General features: G+C 55.5%; 1 protein-coding gene across 9 annotated transcripts in view; it reads left to right on the forward strand.

Moving 5' to 3' along the window:
• MAD1L1 (mitotic arrest deficient 1 like 1) overlaps positions 1–24,069 on the forward strand; it is a 416,677-nt gene that overhangs the window by 74,913 nt on the left and 317,695 nt on the right. For 8 of the 9 annotated variants that reach the window (XM_026447217.1, XM_026447216.1, XM_026447218.1 and 5 more), the window contains one exon: positions 10,259–10,345. In XM_026447217.1, the coding sequence (XP_026303002.1) occupies positions 10,259–10,345 (87 nt within the window). Of the gene's footprint in view, positions 1–10,258; positions 10,346–24,069 lie in introns of those variants that run through there. The other variant, XM_026447225.2, reaches the window with a different exon arrangement.

Here is a 24,069-nt window from a genome sequence, read left to right on the forward strand (position 1 = left end):
CTCGAAGAGGGCTGTGCAGAGGCCCTGAGGTGGGCGTGTGGCTCCCATCATGGGAGGTTTTGAGGCAGTGATGTGGAGAAACAGATGCCTCCTGCACCCCTGTCCTGCCCAGGCAGTGTGTGGGACCCACATCCCCGTAGGAAAGTGGTTGCTGATTGTGGGAGGGCATCACAGCGTGACGAGGGTTTGCTGCTGTGTGGGCCTTTGGGCTTTTGGATGGGGCTGGAGAGAAGTAGTGGAGCAGCCAGGCCTGAGACCACACCATTCCTGGGTCCCTTTCCGTGGGGTAAGAGTGACCTTCCTTCTACTTGGAAGAGTGTGAGTGGCATCATCTGCCATGTGGCCAAGGTGTCATGGAGCGGCCCAGTCTCTTGGTGAGAGGGACTGGTGCCCTGTGTGAGTCCTCTGACCTGGGCTTACTCTGATCTTGGGACCAGAGAGTCTGAGCTCCAGCTCAGTGGCCTCAGGCTGGGTGCAGCACGTACAGCCTCGGGCAGGTGGCTCCTGCAGAACCTGACCCAGGGCCAGGTGTGACACAGCATGGCATTAGTCCCCTGTCTTTAGGAAAACACCAGCTGCTCCTCCCATGTTCTGGGGACATGCATCCCTCCCAACCTGGCGGCCCCACCTTTCCACACAATTATGTTGTGTCAGCCAGAAAAATCTGGCTGACATGACGCCCTCTTGCCCTTGTGACTTTGCAGTTGTGAGTGCCGATTGCCCTTTGGTTTGTAGCACTGAGGTTTTGCTGTCTAATGTATTTTATTCCTATTTCTGCATTCTTTTCGCAAAACGAGCCCTGCAGAGAGAGCCTGTGTCGCTTGGGTTGTGTTCCCCACCTTCTGCAGGGCTCTGGCTGGAGCCCCAGCCTCAGCAGTTTTGGACTGTGCTCCTAGGCCTTGTGGATTTCTATTCTTTGGAAGCTTGATGTGTCTTGTTTGTTAATTAGTTTGATGGCTGTTGCTGTTTCATTCATTTTCCACCTCGGAGTCCTCTGGATCTCCAGTTTTTCAGACTCAGTGAAACTGGCACTTTGGGCTTCAGCTGGAGCCCCAACATCTGCCGTTAGCCCCAAAATAGCCGTGGCTTGGGCTGGAGTTGCTCTCGCCTCGGAAAGAAAGCAGTGGGCCGGACTCCCCACAGCCCTCTGCCGCTCTGCGTGCAGCTGGGCTTGAGTCAAAACTCAGCTGCAGAAAAAACAAAAAGACTTTCTTCCCCTTGAAAACCCACCAGTTAGAATTAAAAAGGCTTCGCAGCTGAAGCCCGCGTTTTCAGCAGCAGATGTCACAGGTTCCACTGCAGTTGGAACTGTCACTGCCCTGTCATCTCCGAGCTGAGGCTCCTGAGGCCTCTGAATGCCGTCCACTTTGTAGTTGGCGAAGTGCGGGTTTCAGAATGGACCGTCGGGAGTTGTTCTTAGGCCGTAATGATACTTGGCACGGCTCCTCCTGGTTACGAGCGCTTAGCTAATCCCCAGAGCACCCTTGGTAAACATCTCTGAGTGGCTTTAACCACACACAGGTCAGGAGGCTTCTGGAAAATAAACACTCTTGCTGCCAGTTGGGGGTGTTGGGGCTCTGGTCTTGGATTTGATATGTGGCGAAGGCTGCCATTGTTTACTAAGCCTTCATGATTCAACAGCTCTTCAAGAACTTTCCTCTGTTCTTGTGTGGAGCTCATGACAGGCAGTGGTGGTGGAGCTCCGGCCCTCTCTTCCCACAGGCACAAGCCCGGTTCCTGAGTCCCAGGGCTTCTCGGGAGGTGTCTGCCCTCCTCTTCCAGACGCCCTCTGCCCTGTGTCCCGGGGCCCTGGGCCTGTGCTGTGCTGAGGAGAGACTGCAGGGGACCGGCTCCCTGCTTCTCCCAGATGGGCAGCACCTTCCGTGTCGGGAGCTTGCTGTGCTGCTTTTCACTTCTCAGTCTCTCTTAGTTTTTGCGGGTTCTTATGCATGTGAGGCGTGGACTCACACGGTGGGGAACTCAAATGATAACATGAAGGGGAAGAGCCGTCTGAGTGCTGTGATTTGTTCTGTCATCACCCCTTCCTGATCACGGTGACCTGCACTCCTGGAGTGGTGAGTGGAGCAAGCCTGCCCACAGCCGTGTTCCCATTGCCTTGTGATTACTGACTTCTATTTTTAAAATATTGTATTACTTAGTACTATTTGGAAGATGTTCCAGTATATATCAAATTATCAAAAGTCCTTAACCTTGTCTTACACAGTAGCCAGAGCCGTCAGGCAGTTTCAGGTGTCTGAGTTTCCAGAACTCTTGCGATGACATTTGTAGGATTCTTCTTTTAGACTTGGACCAAATTCTGTAACCCAGTATTTGTCCTTCAGATTGACAGAGAGCAGCAGGCAGTGTTTTCTCCGTCACGGGTGTGGTGGGTGGCATCCTGGTGGCATAAAGAATTGCCTTTGGTAACTTGCCCGGAAGGCTGTAGGGTTATTTTCCACTTAGATTTTCCCCTATTTCTTTTCCTTTCTTCTTCTTCTTTTTTTTTTTTTGAGACAGAGTCTTGCTCTTGTCGCGCAGGCCAGAGTGCAATAGCGTGGTCTCAGCTCACCGCAACCTCCACCTCCCGGGTTCAAGCAATTCTCCTGCCTCAGCCTCCTGAGTAGCTGAGATTACAGGAACCTGCCACCGTACCCGGGTAATTTTTTATATTTTTAGTAGAGACAGGGTTTCACCATGTTGGCCAGGCTGGTCTCGAACTCCTGACCTCAGGTGAACTGCCTGCCTCGGCCTCCCAAAGTGCTGGCATTATAGGCATGAACCGCTGCGCTCGGCCTCTGCTCTCTATTTATGCAGATGATCGATAGTTTCAGTGCGTAAGAATCACCAGGGAACTTGTGTGCAGCCCCTGAACCCTGCTTTCAGGGGTCTTGATTCAGTGGGGTGGGATGGGGGGGCAGGGTGGGGCAGGCTGGAGTTGCCGCAGATGACTCTCGTGCAGGTGGTCCATGCCGTTAGGCCGACCTCATGACGCCACACACTGTGAAACCATGCGTCCATGGCCCTTGCCACACACGCCGTGAAACCATGCGCCCACTCCCCTCACCAAACACACACACACGCTGTGAAACCACGCACCCACTCCCCTCACCACACACGCCGGGAAACCATGAGTCCACTCCCCTCATGACACACATACACACGCCGTGAAACCATGTGTCCACTCCCCTCACCACACACACACACACACACACACACACACACACACACACACACCGTGAACCATGCGCCCAGTGTCCTGGCTAGAGCCGAGCACATCCTTGTGTGTCCTGTGCTTTTTGCTGTCTGCAGCAACTGCCTGACCACCTTTTTGCCCAGCATCAGCTTCAATGGGTGTTCAGCGCTCCATGTCATGGCTATGAGGACTTGCTGATTTTTTTTTTTTTTACTGTTGAGCTTTTTTATAAATTAAAACCTATGAGACAGAGAAAGTTAGTTGGTTCAGCCACCGTGGAAAACAGTCTTTGGTGGTTCTCAGAAAAGCCCAAAACAGAATATGCTCCGTCAGTGCCACTTCTGTGTATCCACCCGAGATGATTAAAAGCAGCGTTTTGAACAGACATTGGCACACCCATGTTAGTAGCAGCGTTATTCACAATAGCCAGAAGGTGAAAGCAGCCCAGGTGTCCACCGACAGGTGAATGGATACGTGTGTAGCCACGCAATGGAGTATTACTCAGCCCTCAAAAGGAAGGAGGGTCTGCCACATGCTGTAACGTGGATGAGCCTTGAGGACATAATGCCGAGTAGAGTAAGCCCGTCACAGAGAAGTGCTGTGCGGCTCCACTCGTGTGGCTGGAGTGGTCACATTCTTAGAGACGGAAGGTAGCATGGAGGTGGCCGGGGCTGGGAGCAGAGGGACTGCAGGAGTTCCTGTTTAATGAGACAAGGTTTCAGTTGTGCAAAATTAAGAGTTCTGGGGATGGATGTGGTGCTGGTTGCTCAATAATGGGAATATGCTTAACACGACATAACTGGGGACTTAAAAGTGGTTAAGATGGTATATTTTATGTTAAGTGTTTTTTAGCACAGTTAAAAACATCCCTACATGGTGGCAGGATGATGCCATCTTGGCCAGGCGTGGTCCCTGTCTTGGGTTTCCTCGGGATGCCCTCCTGGAAGAGCATGGCAGGTCGGGGCTGAGGACCCCCCTTTGCTTGCTCTCTTAGCCTCATCCTTTTGGAAGGTCCGGTGTTCCTCAGGTAGCAAAGCTTCTTGCCAGGCCACAGAAGCCCCACGCTAGAGGAGCGGCTCTCCGGCTCCCAGGCTACTTCTCCGTGCAAACCTCTCTGAGAGCTCGCAGTCCACCCCTGTGGCCTCCTCCACGTGCCCAGAGCCTCCTGGGCTCCTCCTCCCCACCCCAACTGGTTTAAGGGTATGTCCTTTACTCAGATGATGGCCTCCGTCCTTCTCCACGGACTGCTGTTCATGTGAGAAGAGGGTGCCAGGATGCTTCCTGTACAGTTCAGGAGGTGACCTCCTGCCCAGTTTGATGAGATTCCACCTTATTCTTGATGGGACCTCCCTCGTGGCCTCAGAAATGTCCATGTGTTGGCAAAACCACCTCGTCTTTTCTTTTTCTCATATGGAGCGCTCTGAAACCATTGCCTTAAACCCCTTCTGTTTCCACTAACTAAAGCTCATACACTTCATCCCCAGAGAGCACATTTTCTTTTATTTATTTACCGTTTATGTATTTTATACATAATATTTTACATATTTATGGAGTGCCTGTGATATTTTCTTACGCGCATAGAATGTGGAGTGGGCAAGTGCAGAGTATTTGGGGTGACCATCACTTTGAGTATTTGTCATTTCCATGTATCGGGAGAAGTTCTGCTTCTCTTCTAGCTACTTAGAATTGTACAAGACATTGTTAGCTCACTCACCCTACACTTCTGTGGAGCAACTAAATCTATGCCTTTCATCTCACTGTACGTTCGCACCTGTTAACTCACCTCTTTCCATCAGGCCTTCCACTCACCCAGCCCTGCCCATCCACTATACCTGTCATTCTACTCTCTGCCTTTGGGAGGGGAATTCCACAGCTCCCATGAGTGAAGACGTGTAGAGTTTTGACCTCCCATTCCAGCCACGTTGTTACAAATCACAGGCTCCCTCCCTCCTTCCCTCCCTCCCTCCCTTTTCTTTCTTTTCTTTCTTTCTTTCAACGGAGTCTTGCTTTGTTGCCAGGCTGGAGTGCAGTGGTGTGATCTTGGCTCACTGCAATCTCTGACTCCCAGGTTCAAGCAATTCTCTTGCCTCAGCCTCCTGAGTAACTGGGATTACAGGCATGTGCCACCATGCCCAGCTAATTTTTGTATTTTTAGTAGAGATGGGGTTTCACCATGTTGGCCAGGCTGGTCTCGAACTCCTGACCTCAGGTGATCCGCCCTCCTCGGCCTCCCAGAGTGAGGCCTCGTGAGCCCTGTCTGGCCATTCTTGCTCATGACCAGGGTTCAGCTTCCACTCAAAAGCACAAGCACAGTGAGCTCGATGACAGCGTTCAAGAACGTCACACGGGACCAGTCTATTCCACTTGCAGAGACAGAGGGAAGGCCAGGAAATCCTTAAAGGAAAAGGAGATGGACCGGCGGGAGAATCCTCATGCCTGGGATTACAGACGTGAGCCACCACACCCATCCCAGCTCTTGTTGTTTCTTTTGGTCGGATGGCATTCCATTGTGTGCACATCCCCATTTCTTTATCCATTCCTCTGTCACTGGACACAGGTTAATTCCGTATCGTTGCCGTCTTTGCTGCGATAAACATGGGAGTGCAGGTATCTTTTTGATACAGTGATTTCCTTTGAGTAAATACCCCATCGTGGGATTGCTGGATCATAGGGTGTCGTTCTGTTTTCAGCTTTTTGAGAACTCTCCATTCTGTGTTCCATAGTGGTGGTACTAATTTATATTCCCTCCAACAGCAGCTGAGAGTTCCCGTTCCTCTGCATCCTCACCAGCATCTGTGTGTGTTTGCGGTCTTTTTCATAGCCATTTGAAGCTGGGGTAAGGTGGTATCTCATTGTGGTTTTGATTTGCATTTCCCCGGTGGTTAGTGATGTTAAGCATTTTTTCATATACCTGTTGGCCATTTGCATGTCGTCCTTTGAGAAATGTGTCCTTTGCCTACTTTTTCATGGGATTATTTACGTTTTTCAATTGTTGTTATTTGAGTTCCTTTTGAGTTGTATTTTGGATGTTAGTCCCTTACTGGCCAAACAGTTGACAGATATTTTCCCACATTCAGGAGGCTGTCTCTTTACTCTCTTGTTTTCTTGGATGGGCAGAAGCTTATTACTTTGATATAGTCCCATTTGTCTATTTTTGTTTTTGTTGCCTGTGCTTTTGAGGTCTTAGCTATAAAATCTTTGCCTAGACCAATGTCCTGAAGTGTTTTCCTTGTTTGCTTTAGTATTTTTATATTTTCGGGTCTGAGGTTTCAGCCTGTAATCGATCTTCAGTTGGTGTTTGTATATGGGGAGCACATTTTCTTTTGATTGACACTGCCGAACCAAGGGTATACTTTCAACATGGTGGTTGATGGCTGTACTTGAAGCGTGTTCTCCTCATGTCCACGGCGACATCCAGACACCGCCTCCAGGGTGCATGTCCTCTCCTGGCCTCGCACAGCCAGTGTGGACATGGGCTTGGATTGCACACCCTTAAAACATCCTCCCTGCCCCTTCCACATCCGTCAAGTTAACGGTGTAGGGGTTGTCAGGTAATAGTGCACTATGCCTATGCCCTAGGGTTTTGGAAATGAGCCTCAGGAAGCCCAGCCGAGCAAGTAGGGGATTCAGCCTGGAGGGGTCAGGGCTGGGGCTGAGACCCAGGTTTTCTCCCGCCGGTCCATCTCCTTTTCCTTTAAGGATTTCCTGGCCTTCCCTCTGTCTCTGCAAGTGGAGTAGACTGGTCCCGTGTGACGTTCTTGAATGCTGTCATCGAGCTCACCGTGCTTGTGCTTTTGAGTGGAAGCTGAACCCTGGTCACGAGCAAGAATGGCCAGACAGGGCTCACGAGGCTTGGTTTATCCAAAGTAGTGACTGCGGGTTTTTCAGCGCAAGAGGCTGTGAAGGGAGGGATTCCTCCTGGTGCCCCTGTGCCCTCCAGCAGCTTCTGCCCGTGGGAGGTGTTGGGCACGCCACCCCTGTGGTTGGAGGGCTCTGGAATAGCAAGCCCTGCAGCTTCAGTCCTCCCTGTGATAGGGGCCTGGTCGCATGGGGACTGAGAGGCAGCACCAGGGATCTGGGGACCTAGGGATGTGGCCAGCAAGTATCCAGGCTGAGAGCCCATCACGTGTCAGTGCTCCTGAGGGCTGGGGTCTATGTGGAACCATCCGCCTGAGGCGCCAGCCTTCTGCCTCAGGACAAGCCAAGCTCTCTGTTCCTGCCTGGGGCAGGACCGGCCCCCGGGACACACCCCCTCAGGCACGAGGAGTGTGCAGGGGAGCCACCTGGAAGCAGCCTCCTGCGGAGTCTGTGGGAATGTGGATCCAGCCTGCTCACTGGGTGATGGAGATGGATGCCCGCGGGCTTCAGAGTACTCAGGTTTCTGATGTGGCCCATCAATGCCAGAATGAGGCGTTGACCCCAATGACATGAGACAGAGGCTTTCCTGGGTGTTGTAGGAGATTGCCTAGTGCGCCGTCTGTGGGAGCCCAGCACTTCAGAAGAGGGCTGTGTCACTCTCACTTTCCAGTGTTTTTGAACCTGTCCCATTTCTCCCTCATTGCTAAATGGTTGTATTTATCATGGTCTTGGCGTCACTGGGAATTGCAGAGCATGGTTAGCAGAGCCTGGCCCTCCGAGATCTTACCCCAACTCCCAGCTTTGCTGAGTGGGTTCGTGCTTTGGGGCAAGAAGCTTGTTTCTAAATTGGTGTCGGATGCTCCCGACTCTGCCTCCTACTCTGTAGACTGCAGGGTGGCTTCCCCACCGAGGGAGATGGCAGGCAGTGTGCCCTCTGGTGAGAGAGAGCCATCCCAGCTGGGAGAACCCTGGGGCCTGGTACTGCCTGACAGATGCCTCTCCACTGGCCTCCTGCTGTTTCAGGTCCGGCGATGGGGCCCTGAGGGGTGTGAGGCGGGTGGTCTTGGCTGTGAAGGCGGAGCCTGCAGCCTGCCGCCTGTGACCACCCTACCTGCTGCTGGTTCTGGGCACAGGGGCTGGGAGGCGCCATTGCAGATGTGTACATACGCGATTTTTATTTATTTGTAAATAAATTCTTCCCACTGAGTTTGTGAAAATTTACAGGCCCTTTGACTAATGCAAAACAACTTATATATCTCATTCAAATGTTCAAATGTTTCAGAAAAAATATCTCTTGGCTTGCAAAGATTTCCTTACTTTTGTACTGATATTTTTAACTCCCTGAGGTTGGAAGCTTTGGGAAACTCTGGAGAGAATGGTAACGGCGTTCAAGGCTAGCTCCATCTTTCATCTCCCTCATAGAGTTCAGTTTCTCTTCCAAGACCTTTCAGTCATAAATGGTTTTTCCACGAAGCTGCTTTCTAACCCTGGTTTACCTGTGTGAGGACAGATGGGGTCTCCTTGGTGCCAGCTACTCCTTCTGCACCCATCGCTATCCCCTCTAGATGCCCAGCAAGGGGTCTGTTCCTTGGGTGGGCAGAGGAGACCTCTCTGAGGGGACGTGGAAGGGAGAAGGCCATGGTGTACTCTGTGTGAAGAGGCTGTGGTCAGAGGGAGGGCTTATGACTGTCCTTGGGTGCGTGTGAGGGCTCAGGGCCCGGGCCAGGCTGCAGGACATCTGCTCACAGGCTCTTGGTAGCTTCGTTCCAGAGACGGAAGATGCCCCAGAAACATAAAACTAATGCTGAGCAAGGCGGGCTCCAGCCGTCCTCCGTGCCCAGCCAAACAGGCATGGGATGGCGAGGGGCGCGGGGGTGGCCAGAGGCTTTATAAGGAATTGGCTCTTCCTCTGTGTTTGGAGGAGGAGCTGGGCGCTGGAAGACCAGGGGAGGGGCTGTGTGAGCACTGGATGAGCCGGTGCAGGGTTTCGGGGCCCCATGGGCAGGGTGCTCAAGTGACAGGAAAGGTCAGTGGCTGTCTCAGGGCAGAGGGCCGGGCCCAGCGCATGAGGTTTGCAGCGGGCGCGTTTTAGTCAACAGGATGGCTTCTGTTAGGGGACCATCAGATATGGTTGACCAGACCATCAGTTATGGTTGCAGTGTGCCTCTACGTGGCCGTGGCTGACTCGCAGAGAGGAGTTCCCTGGCAAGCTGCTGGGAGGGTGTGCCCAGGATCCACCCGAGGCTGCTCTGGGGGCCTGGCTGACAGTGACTGGGACCTCTCCTTCCAGGGGTGCAGGTGGCCTCCTTGGCCAATGTCGGGGTCCCCGTTGCTCATTCAGTGGTGCAGTACCAGCTCCCTGAGTGGGGCTGGGCGGGGCTGTCACAGCATTGCCCGGCACCTGCTTTTTATGTGGACCTGCGCTTGTTCCATGACAGGTGAAGAGGATGGGGCCTTGGGCCCAGGCTCACGTGCCACTTGCTCAGTCTAGCCAGGGAGCCTTGGCTTTGTGCCCCAGGTTGTGAGGCTGGGAGCGCTCACACTCCACTGGCTTAACTGCGTGCCTGGCTCAGATCCTTGCTGCATCCTCTGGAGTCCCAGCACTGAGTTAGAAGACGAGGCTCAGGCCACTGCTGATCATCGCGGTGCACGTTGAACTTTGAAGTGGCTGTTTCATGTTGGAGTCTGAGTTTCCTCATTTAAAAAATGGAAACGGTGAACAACAGGGTTCCTCGGGCATTCGCTGAGACAATCTGCAATCGTTCTGGAAAGTAAAGCGCTACACCTGGGGATCACTGATTTTACTCTTGTTGTTATGTGTGGGTCTTCTGGAGAGGTGAGGAAAGGAACCTAAAACTCTAAAACTTGCTGAGCACCTCCTCTGTGCCAGGTGCCTGGTGGGTGCTTTTTAAACATGATTTCATTTCCTCTGAAGAGTGACACTGTTAGGTAGTATCTCTGTTTCTACAGGTGAAATAAAATCGGGGCTTATTGAGGCCATCTCCCCGGCATTGCATAGGGGTAGGGGCTGTGGCTGACCCCTGTCGTAGTGAGTGCGTGCTGCCCTGGACCCGGGTCCGCAGAGTCCGCACATCCTGGGTCCCAGAGCAGCAGCTACAGAGGTTCCTTTTGGCCTTGTTTGGTGTGCAGAATCAGCTTTACTTCTGGGGGACAGCTGGAACTGAGTGTGCCTTCTTTATCCTGCAGGACTCCAGAAGACCTTTCCAGATTCGTGGTTGAGCTGCAGCAGAGGGAGCTTGCCTTGAAGGACAAGAACAGCGCTGTCACCAGCAGGTAGACCTGGCCGCGCAGGGCACTTGTGGGATGCGTTTGCTTTGGAGAGCTGGGGCGAGTGAGAGTGTGTGCCCCTTGGCTCTCGGGGCACGGCGGTACTTCACCGTGTGGGTGGCCCTGGTCTGGAATGGGAAGAGGCAGCAGGGATTTGAGAGAAGGGTTTGCCCCATGTTCCACCATGTGCTGTGAGCCTCAGCTGAGGCACCACTGTCCATCATTCTGACAACGTGCTAAACTGCCATGGGGTCTGGGGGTTGGCCTCCTATTGTGGGGTCCATCCTTGGATCAGGAGGGATCTCGTCTTCCCAGCAGGGTGGGGCCTCATGTGGTCTTGGGAACCAGCCCGTCCGTCACTAGCGGGCCCACCCTGAGTCTTCACGTCAGCGTGAATGCAGGTGTGATTAGAAGCGGCTAACTATGAATAGCAAGAGACATGCCCGTCACTCAGGAAATCCAGAGGGCTTCAGGGAACCTGGGATGACAGTCAGATACATGTTTCTTCTTATCCCACACCCTGGCTTTTCTCTGGTTTCACTCATGGCTGTGAGGGGTCATACCTCTGACATCACACACAGAGGCAGAAAGGAGAGGCCTCCTTCTTGGATCTTTTCTGCACAAGGAAGCCTTTCCTGGGACCCCCACTGCCAGCAAGTGCCCCTTATGCCTCCTTGGCTAAAAAGGGGTCTTATGCCTTCCCCTGACCAGAAGATGGAGTTACCACGAGGGACTGAGCCCCGTCCAGTGGAACCCATGGGGCTGGTGGGCAGTGGGGTGGAGGGAAGGGCCGTGCAACGGGGCTGCAGGGGAGCTCTGTGCCCTGCATGGCTCACCAGGCCATGGGTCTGTGTGGAGGGCCTGAAGCCCACCTGTTTGCCATTGATGATCAAGCTCAGCCTCCTCCTCCTGCAGAGAGAGTGTTTTAATAATTTATTAATAGCCAGAAGGAGGTTTCTTATTTTGGGGGCTGATGTCACTTTGAAAATTGGCTTTTCGAAGCATCTGGGTGTGTTGGACATAATCATATCAATTTACTGAAAAGCCTCAAATGATAAAGATTGCCTTTTGCTTTCAAAGCCACTGTCAGATGAAACAGGCATTAAAAGTGATTTGAAGTTAAAGCTTTCACATTTTACCAGGCGATCCTCATCATTTTACTTTGGAAATGAAACAGAATGAACTATTAAAGGAAAGGAAACTTGGCTGTACTTTTCTCCCACCAAAGAGGGAGGTGCTTCCTGAAATTATTTGCCTTGACCAACAGCAGCAGGCCCGTCTCTGTGTCCAGTGCCACATGGAAGGGAACGTTCCCATCTGCTTGCCGTCTGTGCTGCCTTCGCTTGGTCACAGATGTGGATTGAGCCCATGGGGGAATTGGTTTGGGAATGGGGTCTCTGCCTCAGGGAGCAGCCTCTACAGTGGGCGGGTGGTCCTCACAATCCCAGCCTTGGCTGGCCTCTCAGGACCTGTGGGCTCCCCCTGAGAGCTGGAGCGCCCGCCCTGGGGAAGGATGAGTCTTGGGGCACCCCATGGAAGCGCTTGGTGCTCCGTCCTCTTCTGTGAAATGGGGTCTTGGGGTTGAGACAAGGTCCTTAGTACTGCTCCGGTCTGGGAGGCCAAAGGGAGAAGCTGCCCTGAAATCCTGGGTTCTCACAGGCGTTTCCCAGCTGGGCTTCATGTGTGTGTCGGTGTGCTGGCTTCCATCCCTCCTGTGGCTTACTGCCCTGTGTGGGCTTCTTCAGCCGAGGTGCAGGCTCCAAATGGGGCTGGTCACACCCCTGCCACCCACTGCCAGGAGTGCTGGAGATGCTTCCCTGAGATGGGGCAGTGGAGAGGCGCGGGAGGCCTCTGGGCGTGAGGCTGGAGTTCCCGGTCCCTCCTGCCTGCAGGGCCTGGGGGGCGGCTGGTCTGCTCCTTGCTTTTCGTGTGACTTGGGCAGGCGCCTGGTCCTCTCTTCATCTCTGTGAACCGAAAGGTACTGGCAGTAACGACTGGGTTGCTGTCAGGTCTGAGCCTCCTGAGCCGCGCCTGGGCACTAACCGTCCCCAGGTCTCAGTGGTGCTGCTTGCTGGTGGGTGGACACTTCTTGACCCAGGCTTTCTGGGGCCTGGTGACACCGAGTGCCTGGCCCTTTTGTGCACTTCCAAGGCCCAGGAAGGAGGCAGACCCTAGGATAGGCGGCGCTGGCGGTGGCCACTGAGGTGTGGATGAGTCCAGTCGTGGCCTCGGCACTTGAGTTCTGGCCTGTCCCCTGGGCTGCTGCTCTCTTAGGTGGCGGGACACCATGTTCGTCGTGGCTTGCCATGGCGGGGTCAGGGAGCCTTGCACGGTTGAACAGCTGAGCACATTTCTACAAGTCTCCTACAGGCAGTTGGACAGAAATGCAGATGAGCGTGAGGGAGGTGGCATGGCAGAAGGTGTGAGGCCACGGTGGCCCGAATCCCTGAGGGCTTTGCCAGGCGGGCCTCAGTTTAAAGTCGCTTTTGTTTGTTTCTCATTGAACGTAGCTTGTAGTCACTGAAGAAAGAGCCCTGGTCCAGCTGAGGTCACAGGTCATGAGGGCAGCTTCCAGGCATTTTCCCTTGTCTGTGCTTGTGGCGACATGTGCTCCCCTCTGCGGTTTGTACCAAGTTGGCCGTGTCCGTCTTTCCTTGGTAGTGAACGCTGTTTTTGCCATCTGAGGAGCTTCTCAGGGTGCGGCTCCGCTGCCCTGTTCCTCACTAGCCCAGTGCCCAGTGCTCCCTCTCCAGGGCAGTGCCCTGGTCCTCGCTGCCCAGTGCCCAGTGCTCCCTCTCCGGGGCAGTGCCCTGTTCCTCACTAGCCCAGTGCCCGGTGCTCCCTCTCCGGGGCAGTGCCCTGTTCCTCGCTGCCCAGTGTCCGATGCTCCCTCTCCCGGGCAGTGCTGCTGTGACGGTGCCACCGGTGTGGCTCGTGTGGCAGCATCTCGGAATGCTGGTGTCTCAGGCCGAGCTTCTGAAGTGATGGCTGGGTCAGTCGTGTGCCTGTTTTCAGGAGCTTGGCTTTTAGAAGATGAATGTTGTCTATCAGCCAGTGTAGCGTGCCTGTGAGCGGCCTGCATCGCGCAGTCTTGTCTCACTTCCTGGGCGTTGTGTAACCTCCTCCTCTGCTGATCTGATGTGCAGAACAGAGCGCCCTTCCCGCAGTTGCTGTCTTGGTGACTCGGTGTTCCTTTCACCAGTGTGACACACGTCCATGTCCCTGAAGCCAGAAGCCAGCAGGTACCTCAGCAGGTCCTGTGGGTCAGGCTTCTCTGCGGAGTTCCTGCCGTTGCTGCCTTTGTTTAAGTTTGCATCATTTTCTCTCCATAGTTATACTGCAATGGCATTCCAGCCTGTTTCAGGGAAGAGCCCGGACTCTCCCACCCAGAAGAGTTCCGAGGCAGGGAAGGCAGCCAAGGGAGGGTCTGATGGGAACTTGCGGTAAAAGCCGGTGCAGGAAACAGATCATCCGGCAGTGAGCAGATGCCGAGGCGGAAGCCATCGCCTGCCTCGTTTGAGGAAGACAAAATGACACCGTATCTCGGAGTTAGCTACCGGGCCACCAACCAGCCTGGAGCAAGAAGGAGTTTTCCTAGCATTGAGCTGTGGTTTTGACCCCTTTTACTGGTGAAGCGCAGTTCCAAATGCTGCTGTGAGCTGGACTGAACTTTCTTTCTGAATGTTTCTGCGCTCTTAGGACTGGAGGCTGGAAGCCCCACAGTGGCACCTGTGCTGCATCCTGGTCTTGGGGCTGGAGTTTGTAGAGGCAAGAAGCTTCTGGAACTCTCAGTGTAGGACTTTGCTTTCCAGGGTTGCGAGGAGTCTGCTTGTTAGCTTTATGCGGGTTTGTTCAGGTGCTGCGCTGAAATTCCTGTCTCACAACAGAGAGCGTGTCTGTGGGGCTGCTTGGGGATTCAGCGGGAGGACGTTGATAACGCACCTGGTGCAGCAGTTCTCAGCAGTCCCCGGGACATGGTGCTGTGGCGAAGGGTCCGGGGCTGGCTGTGGAGCCAGGGGCAGGCAGGGCTCTCAGTGGACAGTGGGGCAGCTTACAGGGTACTGGCTAAAAGGCGCTCTGGAGGGCGGGGTACCTGAGTGCATTTCGGCCTGGGAGTTGGGTCAGAACCACCAAACCCTGCCTCCTGTGTGTTTTTCCCTTCCTTTAGCCGTGGACAGATGGGGCATCATCGGTCACTGGTGTGAACAGAGCCTGTCAGAGCTCCTGGTCCTCTTTACCTTGGGGCAGGAGTTTCAAGGCAGTGCGAGGGAGCCTGGCCTTGTTTGCACTTGAGCTTCGGTTTTAACTCTTTGAATCTGAGAATGTGCCTCCTGGTTGTGGTACTGAGGACAGGGCATGCAGTTCAGAATCAGTGGGTGGATCTGGTGTGCCTTCTGCTCACGCTTCACACAGGGTGCCCCGGGGCTGTCTTGTAGCCTCCCTTCCCTTTCCAGGCCCTCTTAGTCTTCTTGGATTTTAGGGACCCAGGCATCCTGCTACCTGGCGTCCCCAGCTCTGCCGTCCGCAGCTCTGCCGTGGGTAGAGCCGGGACAGGAGGCTGCAGTCCTTTGTGGCCCAGCCCGTGACCATGCTGTCATCTTTCAGATCTGGAGTGGAACAGGCCGACGTGCTCTGAGGGCTCTTGAAGAACAGGACTGGGGAGCTCTGGCGGGGATGCGTGGGGCCGTGCTCTTGGCAGTTTCTCTGCTGTGCCGGAAATAAGGCCATGCTTTGGAGAGGGCTGGTGGCGCGAGCGGGGCCTCTCAGGACCCTGTGAGGGCTCCAGAGTTCAGGTTTCTCATCTGTAATCGTGATGATGAATGACAATGGGGATGATGAGAGCAGTCAGTGTTTATCCCACATCTGCCCTCACCATGCGCTGTGCTGTGCTTCACGTGCAGCGTCTCACTTGAGCCTCACAGACGCTCCCAGCTAGAAGCTCTTATGATTCCCTCTTTTGCAGGGGAGGAACTTGAGTCCCGGGTCAAACAGCTGGGAGGTGGTGAAAGCAGGACGTGCGGCCAGGCCCGTGGGTCTCCAGAACTCTGTGGGATGTGTTTGCAGGTGCATCCTGGGTCCCTGCGGGACGCGTCGTGAGGCTGCCACCTCAGCCTTTGGCCTTGCTTCTCTGCCTCAGCAGAGACCCTGGGTCATGGATCCTGCCTGGTGCTGTTTTGCCTGTTTGAAGCCTCAGGTATCCTCCTCAATGCTGACTTAAGGTAGAGCCGACTGAGAGGTCCACAGAGGGGAGCCCTGAGGGACGTGGATGCAGATGGAGCTCTTCGTGTTGGGGTCTGCCCCGGCCTCCCCTGCCGGTGCCCTGTGAACGTCGGCTTTCCCAGCAGTACGTTCCAGCCCGGGCTCTGATCGCCACAGTTTGGCAGTTTGTTTGGAGGTCCCACTTTGCTGCCTCCAGGCAGAAGAGCCCTTGACCTGAAACCACCAGGCTGGCATGTCCTGGAGCACCTGGCCGCGTGGTGCTTCCGGGTGCCTGGGCCTGGCCTGTTTCATCTGCTGCTGCCATCAGGGGCCTGGGCAGCGTCAGGAGGAGGCAGGCCCTTGTCAAGCAGAAGGGACGCGAGAGGCATTGGGTGTGATGAGTGGGTATCACCGTGTTTTCTGTCACAGATGGTACTTTTCTGAGCCTCTTCCTGCCTCAGGTTTCTGTCGCCTCCCAAGAGTGAGTGAAGATCAGTTTACTAGTTATGAGTCTTTCCTGCTCTTGGTCCCAGGCGAGGCCGTCCTCTCAAGGACGTAACAAGGCCTTATCACCTTGTCACCTGGCATCTAATTATGGTGCACTTGAGCCGTCCAGAGACCAGCAAGGTACATGAGATCCACGGTGGCTGGGCTGTTCCCCCCTTGCACCTGAGGGGCCTCCCGCTGGAGAAGCCACCGCTGGTCCAGGCACCGGGCCTGTATTTGCATCTGGCTCTGCCACTCTCCGAGCGAGTCTTTCTGGTGATGGTGACTCCTGCGAGGGGTTTTGAGGCTCAGTGCAGTCGCCTGTGTGGAGTCTGTGGACAGTGCTGGCTCAGGGTGCGGGTTTTTAGCTAGTCCTTGTCGTCGCTGGCACCGTGTCCTGCTGTCACGTTTTGAGGTAATGGGGAAGTACAATTTCTGGGAGCCTAGGTCACAGCAGGGGTACGTTTTCCAGAGGGCTCCGTGGGCAGGATGTCTCCTGTGTGTGGCCAGTGGTGATGATCGAACAGGTTAGGCGGTGGGGGCATCTGGGAGGTCAAGGTGATGGAATTTGCCACGGATTGGTGTGGGTGAGAGAGCGCATCGGGATGACCGGTTCTGGCCTGCCCTTGAACTGACCATGGCCTCAGCCATGTGTTCCCAGCAAGTCTCATGCTCATCCTGACCGCCTGCTCTCAGTACAAGGGGACCCCTGGGGTTGCGGGTGATACGGGTAGAGGTCTTGTCGCGTCTGTTCAGCTTTGGTGCCACTCGACGTAAATGGGCTTTGGCAGGAGGTGTGGAATCAGCCTGAGTCTAATGGGCTGTCTCCACGTGTTCCACGGTGGCAGCCCGCCATGCCTGTCTGGTCCAGGGCTGTGGCGGGGCACACGCCAGGAGCTCTGGGTGGCACTGTGCCCTTTACCATGGGCTCCGTGGCAGCTAGGGGTGCTCCGGCTAGCAGCAGAGAACCCACGTGATCTGTCTGTATCCTGCTCCTGTCCCTCTGCCCCTCGCGCATCCCACCTGCGGCCGGTCCCAAGAGTGTCTCCTGCAGCCCCGACCACGCCTGGGACGCAGTGCACCTGCGCCATAGAGGCCTCAGCCCCTGACCCAGCCCTGCACCAGGGGACAGCCTTTGAGGCTCTGGTCTGTATCTAGAATGGGGCCCTTGATGGCATGTGCTTCCCTGTGGTGGTTTCAGTGTAGATGCGGGCACGTGCCTGCCTTGTTCTTCAGCGAAGGCTGCTCGGGTTAGTTTGGTTAGCGCGCGCCCTTTGGAAAGCCATCTCTCTCGTGAGTCAGTTTTCTGTCTGTAGGATAGGCCCAGTGAGGAGGTTTTTGGGGGAATGTCAGGGACATCCCTGCACCTGGGGTCAGGCACCACACACTTGAACATGGGCCCCTCAGTGAGTCAGGTGCCCCAAAGCGCACTGCTCAAGGTGACAGGAGCAGGCCCATTCTGTGCTCACAGCTGTGCGGTCCACCTGCAGGCCGGTGATGGCTGCCCCGGCAACTCTGGCCTGGTTGGTGGCCTCTGCCTGTCCTTTTGGTTCTCAGTTCCCCTCTCTTCTCCACTGGGACTTTAGCAGGAAAAGAGGACTTGGCGGCACCTGTCCCCGGAGCCAGGCCGTGTGGAGGGGCTGGGCCTTCCCCAGGCTGTCTTTGTGGCACCTGCCTGCAGTGCCCAGACTTGGACGTGAGATGGTGCTTGCGGCATGTGCAGCCGCCCGCTCCTCTGTGCTCAGCTTTGAACCTCCTTGTGGGGCCTCCTCAGTGGGGGTGGGTGGGTACTAGGCCTGTACATTTTGTGGCCAATTAGAGGAAGAGAGAGAAGGGGGGCATGGCATGGAGATGTCTGGGTGAGCGGGTGTCTGTCTCGGGGCCTCCCTCCCTCATGCGGTGCCTTCTTGTTCCTCCAGTCCTTTCCTGATCAGGGCTAGTGAAGTCCCGGGTTGGGGGATGTAGACCCCAGGTGCCCATCCTGCCAATGCTGGGTTCTCTGTGGCCCCCCAGTGTGGTCTGGGCACCTGTCTGAGGCACCATCATGTTTCAGGGTGCAGCTGGGCCTGAGATCAAGCCCCATCTCTCCTGAGAGGGGGTCCAGCCCATCCCGGCTCCAGGGGAAAGCCTGGGTCATCAGCAGGCATGGTCAGGTGTCCTGGCTATGCCCCCAGCATGCGGTGGCTGCCTGGCTTGGAGGGCCCCCCGCGGGGCGGCACTGGCTGGCCCTGTAGGATGCAGGCAGGCTTTGGCAAGGCCGGCCCTGCTCTAGGTGGGTGTCTGACCCTGTTGCCTCCCCAGGCAGAGCCCTCGAGGTGAGCACACGCTCCTCCATGACTGGGCCGGGTCCAGCGTACGCTGCTGCTGGGCTCTGGGGTCTGTCCAGGGCGCCTCCGCCTGCTGCTTCAGCCAGCTTGTGTTGCCTCTTTCAGCAAGATGAGCTGCCATTAATATTTCACACCCAGACTGTTTCCCTGCATGTTTTGCATTTCCATATTTAAAATGGCATTTACATATTCATGGATTTTTAAATAAGTTTTTATTGTTAAGGGATGTGGAAGTGGATGAAATGTGAAACTCCCCCTTTTATTCAAGCACTAGAAAAAAATTTCATCCCAAATGCAATCACTCTCTGAGTGCTTAGTTCTGTGGCAGTTGCCATAGGAGATTGTTCTGGAAGCTGGTGGGTCCCGGGGCCATGGAGCCGCCCTTTCTGGCATGCAGTGTTGTTTTCCAGCCGAGGTTGGGCACAGAGGCCTGGTTGCTCCTTGGGGTTTCTCTTGGCGGGGGCCTGGCCCCGTGCTGGGATGCAGGGCCGGCTCCCACCCACACCCATGGCTCTTCTTTTGGAGGAAATGTCTAAGGCAGACGAGGCTCTTCATCTTGGAAGTGGCTAAGGCTCCTTTTCTCCCTTCTCCCCGGTCACTCGGTGTCCCTGCCCTGGTCGACCTCTTGCTCCTGGCTCTGCGGCTGCGGCTAGGGCCTTGGAGGGCCAGTCAGCCCTGGTGCACTGTCCAATTCTGAGGGGTGCAGGGTGGCACCAGCCCCCTTCACGTTCAGGGTCCTTTGAGGGTCCTGTGTAAGAACGTGTGTGGGGCGGATGCGGGCTGCCGGAGGGGTGCTGGAGTCGCTGTTTCACGTTTGGGTACTGACGAATGTGGCTGAGCCTTTGCCTCTGGGACACTGGCCTGGGGAAGGCCCAGAGGAAGCCACCAAGGCTTGACAAGAGTGGGAGGCCCTGGGAGAGGTGTCTGCAGGGGCCCTTTGGGCTTGGAGGCTGTGTGGGTGATCTCGAGCCAAGCACAGGTCACAGAAGGATGCGCGTCCTGCAGGGGAGTGGTTGAGGGCTTTGGAAGCCTGGCCACCTGGCCCGTGGCGTGCTCTGCTGCAGGGGAGCAGGGCAGGGACTGTGGGGGTCCAGATGATAGACCATAAAACAGGGAAACTGAGGCCCGCGGGGGGGAAGAGACTTCACTCTGGAGTGAAGCCTAGAGCACAGATTTTTCTGGTCTCTATTGTTACTTACTTTTTAATATTTGTAGGCATAAAATTATTTTTTATCATCTCAGGCCTAAATCGCCCACAAAACCTTAGCCTCGAGGGTCAGGGGAAGTGCGGTTCGAGCTGTAGCTGGCCTCTCGATGCAGAGCCCCTCACACTGGCTCCTGCTGGAGCCATCTGGACGGGGGTCTCCCAAAGCCTGGCTTCCTTCCCCCATAGCCTTGAAGGAGGGTGGCGGGTATCCTCTGTGGCCGTGGAGTTCTCAGCAGTCTGCCTTTGGCCCCAGCCCCTGGCAGCTTCTCCCAGCATCAGTGTTGTATTTTCCATACTCTCAGGGTGCCGGGTCATGGGTAGTGCCTGGTTCCTCCTGAGACCAGAGGCAGGACACAGAGCTCAGGGCTGTGGCCCTGGGGGCATGGCAGGGGGGTTCACCCTCACTGCTGAGGGTGGGGGGCATCTCAGGGTGCAGCCTGGGTCTGGCAGCTCCCCCACCTTGGCAAGCCCTGGACTGCAGTCGGTGAGCTCGGAGGGAGGGTGGTCCTGTGAGCTAGGGTGGGGTGGGGGTGCGGGGAGGGTGGTCCCATGGGGTGGCTGTGAGTACACCGCTGGCTCAGGGGATTGGGCCATGTGCTCCCTGTGGCGGCCAGGGCTCAGGCTGTGGCCGTGGTGTGGGGTGCTTCCTGGGGGTTGGGCCCTCCTCACCCTCCTCGCCCTGTCTGGGTGGGCTGGCCACGTAGGAGGGTGAGGCTGAGGCAGCCTAGTCTGCTCATCCTCCTTGCCTCTGGCCTCGGCGCTGGGGCGTCTGCTGAGGAGGAGGACCGCCCGTCCTGCCGGGACCTCGGGCCTCTCCGATGCATGTTGACCCCAGCTGAGAGGTGTTCTCTTTGTCTCTCTTGCTTTTCATCTGGAAAATCGGGCCCAGGACTCTTGCTTTACAAGAGGAGTGGAGGATTGAAGATTTCGGAAGTTCTGACGTCGAGCAGGTGCTCAGGAATGGCGGCGTTGTTCGCAGGAGTGGGATCTGTGGTCCCTGTCTCTGGGTCCTGCTCACTTGACCCCTGAGCCTTTCTTTCTTGTTTGTATTGGGGTCAGTTCCACCCTCAATGGGTGTCCTTGAAGGGTACATGCAGCCCGCCTGGGGGAGGGCAGAGGAGTGCTGGCCTTCCTCTCAGTGCTTGCTCAGCCCCTGGGCATGGGGTTCTCAGAGTGAGGGGCTGCAGGCGATGGCGGTGGGGTGGTCTTGAGAACGGGGGAGGCCCCGTCTACTGCCTCCCCTCGGGCCGACTTCTCCTAACAAGCCGAAAGTGTGCGTCTGGCTTTCATGTCCCCAGTCCCCACCTCTTGATGTGGTTTTCCTTCTGTTTTGTCAATAGAATCTGTTTTCAACCTCTCCATGCTGAAGTGCTTATCTCCCCAGGCCACTTGGTCTGGCGCCTGCCTTGCGGTGGTTCTGAGGACGCCTCACTTCATTAGGCTGAGTGGCTCTGGACTAAGTGCACCTGCAGAGGTGACAGCCCCACTGCCAGCCTGCTGAGCGCTGCTGCAGCCAGGACGGTGGCTGGGGAGCACGTCCCCTGGGGCAGCAGATACTTCCTTTCTCCTTCCCTTTGGACCCTGTACGCACACCTGCATTCTCTCACCCTCCTTAGCAAGTTATAAAAAAGCTGGCGTTTCCTCCCACCCCCATGAAACACTTTGTAACAGCAGCCTCAGCCTGCGGTGTCCGGGGCTGCCCGGTGGTGGTGAGAGCGCAGCGTGGGTGTAGCCCTGGTGAAGGGCCTGGGACTCACGGCTCTGCGCTCGGATCGTGGGCTGGCCTGCGCTGTCGGCATAGAAACGCTCTGTGGACGGCAGTGTTGTGTGGCCAGTGTTGTGTGGCCATTGCGTAGTTACCCCATACTTCTGCCTCCTGCTTGGCTCCCCCTCTTTGGAGCCTCCAGGGCCAGAGGAGCACAGGTCAGAAACTGCTGGTCAGGAGACCTTTCCTGGAGAAGTTCCTGTTCTGGTTGTGGATCTGGCCTGTGTGGGAGCCTGAGGTGGCATCTTTGAGGTGACCCGGCACCACTGGGAAAGCTCTCTGTTTCCTGGCTGAGGTTTTCAGGCACTGCCATGGCACAAGCCCATCTGCTCCTGGGGCTAGAGGTGGCATGTGCAAGCTGCAGAAGGGAAGGAGACAATGTGGGCCCCTCATTCGCACGGGCCAAGCAGACCGGTTTACATACCTGCCGCTCTGTGGCATCTCTGTTAGAGAGAAGAAGATGCCTGGCTTCAGCTCCCCAAATCATAAAACGGCATCTGGAAGCCATACACGTGTGAGAAGACGGTGACTGGGTCAGTCCTGTCCTTTGAAAGCAAACATCTTTCTTGGCCCCCAAAAGGTGGTAGTAGAGTCTAGATTTCCTCAAACATTTGGAGAAAAAACGGAAATGAAGACTATTTAAATGTGGTTCGTTGTTGCTTCAGGAAGAGAATAGGGAGATGGGAGAAGGGCCCTGGCTGGGGTTGGTCCCTCAGTCTTTTGATGAACTTCTGTTTCCTTGCTTGTTTTGAGGAGAGCAGCCCACACCCCACAGTGGAGCCTGGAGCAGGGCCAGGGCTCAGGAGCTGCTGTCTGGGGAGACTGAGGTGGGGTCCTTGAGGCCTCCTTTCTCATGCCCGGCACTGCCGAGCCCAGGGCATCATCAGTGGACTTGGGAGCATCCTCTTATGAACACTCTTCTTGAGTTTCCCTGTAATATTCCATGAACTTCGTAAGCTCTGAGCCAAGAGCTTCCTACTTAGCCTTGAAGCTGGCCGCTGCCGGCTCCTTTCCATGCCCGAGTTGGGATTCTTGGTGTGCAGGTGTGGAGAGCAGCTCCGATGCCACAGGCAGTTGGAGTACCCTGTCCTTCCTTGTTTGGCAGAGCATAAAATCAGTCTCAGGCCCTCTCACCATGGCCTCCGCTGCTCAGCCCCAAGGAGACCCCGGCAGATGCAGGGGCCCCCACCGAGGAGTGCTGCTGGTTCAGGGTCTGCCTGTGGAGAACAGGGGCCTCTGGAAGGGACATGCTTTGGGCAGGTGAGTGCAATTAGTTTGAGGGAGGGTGTTGGTGTTGCCAGCATCCTGAGCTCGAGTTGGTGCCATGGACCTGGGAGGGTCTCTTGGTCCTGTTAGGAAACTGGGTAAGAGAGTTGGAACAAAGAAACATCCACTGCTAGGCACCTGTGGGTACCAGGCACTCTCTGGCATCGACCCTGCACACTGGCGGGGAGCCTCTCGCTTTGCCCCGGTTTCCCCGAGGTTGTGGAGCCGCCCAGCCTGGAGTCTGCTTGTGAGCTCAGGGCTGACTATCTCCTAAGCCTGTGCCCTCTCACCATGTTGCGTCTCATCAGGGCGATGCTTTTTCAAGCTTGGATATCACAGATTGCTTCCTCAGGGCATGAGGCTTCTGATGCTGACCCTTTTTTAATACTGGGGCTGAGAAACACAGTCGCGCAGAGTCTGCACAACAGCATTGACGTGGCTGTGACAGACAGTGTTGGTCAGCGTGGGGCAAATGCGGCTTCCTGGTTCTGTCTTGTTGTGCTTGGAGTGGACATAGGGGCTCTAGGAGAGGAAGGGCTGTGACCACTGCCCCAAAGGAACGTTCCCTCTCCTTGGGAAGAGAAACCAGCAGTGAATCCCTTAGAGGACTGGAGAGTGTTGGGCTGCATGGTCCTGGTCATGGCCACGCTTCCCAAAGCCTGGCTGCTCATGAGTTATATGGCGAAAAGAGTCTGAAAATGGAGATCCCTGGACTCACCTCCAAAGGCTCGGATTCAGGGCTCTTTACTGAGGCCATTGCTCCCTTTATGAGTATACTTTTCCCTTGGGCCTGGGACACACGCACACATTTCACCACGAGAGGTGGCTGCAAGACTCCCACACGTGGCCATGAGAGGCGGCCAGAGCTGGTGGGTAATTGTCCCGAGCGTCGTCGTGAGAGCTGGGGGGCAAGAGTCCTGGACGTTGCCCACCGCCTGAGCCTTCCTCTGCACCAGCATCGTCCTCACTTGTTGGGTTGGTCCAGGCCCCTTTAATGACAAACAATTACCGAAAACAAAGAGTTTTTATTTGTGGGGAATCGTATCTATCAGTATTCACCATCTTTGGAAATTAAAATTAAATCATTATTTATAATTATATTTATAATCTCATTAAAAACAATTCATTATCACTTAACAAAATATATTTATGAAAAATGCATTTTCTAACACAAAACAAGACTTAGTGAGAGGAATGGCATTGTTTTTACTTTCTACAAATCTTTTCAGTGTCTGGTGAAGTAGAAGACGGGGGCATCTCGTGTTTGCATCTGCGTCCGTCTGCCGTGGTCTCTTCTTTTGGAGTCTGTGGAATAAGTCTGGCCCCGCACGGGTGTGCCGTTGGAAGAAGGAGGGCCTGGTGGCCTGAGGGCCTCACACACAGGCTCAGCTCAGCCTTGCCTGCTGGGTGGGTGAGGGCCAAAGGCAGGAGCACTCAGCCTTGCCTGCTGGGTGGGTGAGGGCGGAAGGCAGGAGCGCTC

This window comes from Piliocolobus tephrosceles, chromosome 8, assembly GCF_002776525.5.
Source record: "Piliocolobus tephrosceles isolate RC106 chromosome 8, ASM277652v3, whole genome shotgun sequence".
NCBI classification, from domain to species: domain Eukaryota; kingdom Metazoa; phylum Chordata; class Mammalia; order Primates; family Cercopithecidae; genus Piliocolobus; species Piliocolobus tephrosceles.